This window comes from Frankliniella occidentalis, unplaced genomic scaffold, assembly GCF_000697945.3.
Source record: "Frankliniella occidentalis isolate FOCC.00 unplaced genomic scaffold, Focc_3.1 Scaffold16, whole genome shotgun sequence".
NCBI classification, from domain to species: Eukaryota; Metazoa; Arthropoda; class Insecta; order Thysanoptera; family Thripidae; genus Frankliniella; species Frankliniella occidentalis.
The window spans coordinates 1,141,954-1,145,065 of record NW_026267146.1 but is presented as its reverse complement, the minus strand read 5'-3'; the positions used below and the strand labels follow the sequence as shown (position 1 = coordinate 1,145,065).

Here is a 3,112-nt window from a genome sequence, read left to right as displayed (position 1 = left end):
GGAGGAGGAGGAAGAAAACCACCGGGCAGCAGGGGAGGGAGGGGGACGAGAGAAGAAGCATTGCGGGCCCAGGAGCAGCCAATTACGAGTCTCTGTGACTGCTGGCGGCAGATCGGCCCCTCCTGGCCTCCTCCACCCTCTCCTCCCTCCTCCCCCTCTGGCCACCCTCAGCGACCTCGAGAAAAGGAGGCAAGGCCTCCACCATCGAAGAGGCCTCTGCCAGGACGGGGCCGGGCCAGTGGCGTGCCATGAGGAAAATCAAGCGGCTATTGCCACACTCCATGTCCATCGGGCGATCGTCCCTCGCACGGCGGCGGCTGGGCCCGTGGGGGTCCCCGACGTGCTCAGGGGGGAGGAGGCTGGGCGGGGTGGCCATCAGCCCCCGGTGGAAACGACCAGATAATTGTTTGCGCCAGCCGCACCATAAAAGCCGATTGGTTTCGTCGCGAAAGGTTTTACGACGTTGGTAATCTGCGCGGGACGTGACGCGACCATGCGCCCCGCGCGCCAAGCAGGCCGAGCTGGAGCTGGGCGAGTAGACAGCTGGCTGGTGTTGTACTCACCGGTGAGGTCGGGCAGTCGCGGGTAGAACATGCCGGTCCTGGACAGCCACTCCAGCTGCATGTGCTGCAGGTTCATCTGGTGCTGCGGCAGCGGGCCCTTGCCCGCCGGGTGGAAGGCCGAGCCGCCGGGTGCGAGTCCAGGGTGGTGGCCCTGCGGGCCGGCGCCGTGGCCCGGTCCGGGGCCCACGGGGCCTACGGGGCCGGCCGCGTAGTACAAGGCATGGTGGCCCGCCAGGGGGTGCGCGGGGCCCGCAGGGCCCGGGGGCCCCGCCAGCGGGTGGCCGCCGGGGAACATGGACCCGGGGCCCACCCCGCGCGCCAGCGGTGGCAGCCCCAGGTTGCGGTTGAGCGCGAGGAAGCCGTTGGGGCTGGCGAACAGGCTGTCCCGGCGGGGGCTGTGCGGGCTGCGCCGGCCGGCGTACCCGTCCGGCACGTCCTCGGAGCCGGGGGAGATGGGCGGGCTCATGCTGTCCTCGGACCGGTCCGACCTCGGCGACCTCGGCTCGGAGGGTGCGCCGCCGCTGCGCGACACGGGCGAGCACGTGGGTGGCGAGGCCGGCGGTGAGGCCGTGGGCGACTCCACCGAGGTGGGCCGCGGCAGGGAGAGATCCGAGGCCGGCGACGACGAGCTCTTGGGGTGGTTATTGTTATTGTTGTTGTGCGGGTAGGGGGCGAAACGGCCGTAAAGCGTGTCCGAGAAGCGCCGGCGCTGCCGCAGGTCCGAGGCTTCGTCGTCGCCGTCGAGTCGCCCGGGTCGGGTTGCACCCGCGACGGCCTCGTTGGTGGCCAGCAGGGCCTCGATGCAGAACGACCTCTTGGACGGCGGGGATGACCCGCTGCTGAGCGCGGACGGCGACGTGGCGGGGGATGCCGTCGACATGCCGTTGACGGCCTCGGGGGACAGCGTCGAAGGTGACGAGGGTCGCATCTCGCGCATGGACACGGCCACTTGCGCGGCCACCGTCTTGGCGGACATGCTCCGCGGTCACTGCATGCGGGGAGGCGGGGCAGGGCACAACACTAACACAGAGTCCACTTGTCGCACGTCACTGATCACTGACACCACTCGTCCTCACTCGGTCGGTGCGCGCGGCGCCGCGGCTGGTCGCCGAGTGTCCCGCGGCTGGTCGCGGCCGGGCGCGGGCGCGAAGCTGCGCGGCTCGGCCGTCCCGGTGCTCGTGTCGCCTCGCCTCGTCGCGGGCCGCGGCTGCCGGCGGGGTCGTCCTGTCGCGTCCGTCGCGCTGGCTGCGTGCGCGTGCCGCGCTGGCCTACGGCTGGCCGGTGTGGTCGCGGTGCCGCTCCGCTCCTCTCCGCTGTGCTCGCCTCCGCTGCGCTACGCTCAGTGCCGCCGACCTGCTCCTCCTCGCTCGACGCGACGCGCGCGCGCCGCTCGGATAAGTGTGTATTTACGCTCTGTATACATTACACTCGGAATCCATCTCAGTTGAAATCGGTGTCGAAATTGGTGTAAATGTCGGCGAGATGGCACGCGGCTCGCGGAGTGGGGGCGGCGGCGGCGGCGTCGCGGTGGTGGGGAGCCCGCGCTGCGCCGCCCGGGGGGCGGGGCCGACAAGGGCCGGCGCCGTGGTGGGGGTAACAAAAGGCGGCCCGGACTGGGCGGGACAAAGTGATACTGCAAATTATCTTTAGCGTCGCCGCGTAGCCACGCCCCACTGCCTTGGCTCTCTCTCTCTCTCTCTCTGCTTCCTGCTCCCTCTCTCCTTCCTCGTGCTCCACTCTCTGTCTTTCTCTCTCCAACCTCCCACCCGTCTCACTACTCGTCCTCCCCCGCACGCTCACTTCCTCCCGCCCTCGCGCACCCCCTTCCCTCTTACTTCACGGTTCGTTCCGTTCGAGCATCACTTAGGTTATTGCGTTTTGAACCCCCCGAAGGCGGCTCGTTAACCCCGTCGTCACCCGCTCGTCGCCGCTGGATAAATGGCGATGGACTCGAACACGGCGGCTGCCGGCTCCTCCACGCCACACGATGGCTGGCTTTGTCGTCAGCCTTCGTGCTGCTTGTGCCCATGGACTGCAGTCGCACTGCGACGGCAGCGGCTTGGACTTGGACAAGCAGGTCGGCCGCATAACCGTATTGTGATTGTGACCTTCCAAACGCACCACCCCCGCACCACATGCAGCGGTTGCGCACTACTTTGTGTAACCTCTGTGTACAACGTGTAATCCAATTTACTGGCTGACCGGTGATTTGTTACCGCGTGAGCCGAAAAAAAAAAGAAAAACGCAGCAAACGGGCAAAAGTTGGAGTCGGGGGCGTCGTGGCGGTGCGCGAGGATGTGGGAGGGGTGCCGAGCCGAAGCAGACTGTCCTGCATGTCGACAGCGATCGCCATTAGGCCCTCGTTGGGACGGGCGCCGTACGTCGAACAGTCGGCCATTCATCAGCTGGAGGAGCGGGGCTCGCGGGGCTTCAGCGGGCGGCCTCCACCCCTGCCAGCGGCCTCCGGGCGGCCTCCACCCCTGCCAGCGGCCCCCGGGCGGCCTCCACCCCTGCCAGCGGCCTCCGGGCGGCCTCCACCCCTGCCAGCG

At 68.6% G+C, this 3,112-nt stretch overlaps 1 protein-coding gene across 1 annotated transcript in view; it reads right to left on the bottom strand.

The window, feature by feature from the left end:
- The window catches only part of LOC113218115 (motor neuron and pancreas homeobox protein 1-like), a 33,687-nt gene extending 31,646 nt beyond the window's left edge, over nucleotides 1–2,041 (bottom strand). Inside the window, exon 1 of the mRNA XM_052264119.1 lies at nucleotides 564–2,041. Coding sequence (XP_052120079.1) covers nucleotides 564–1,539 — 976 coding nt within the window. The 5' untranslated portion in view covers nucleotides 1,540–2,041. The remainder of the gene's footprint in view (nucleotides 1–563) is intronic.
- Nucleotides 2,042–3,112: the final 1,071 nt, after the last annotated feature.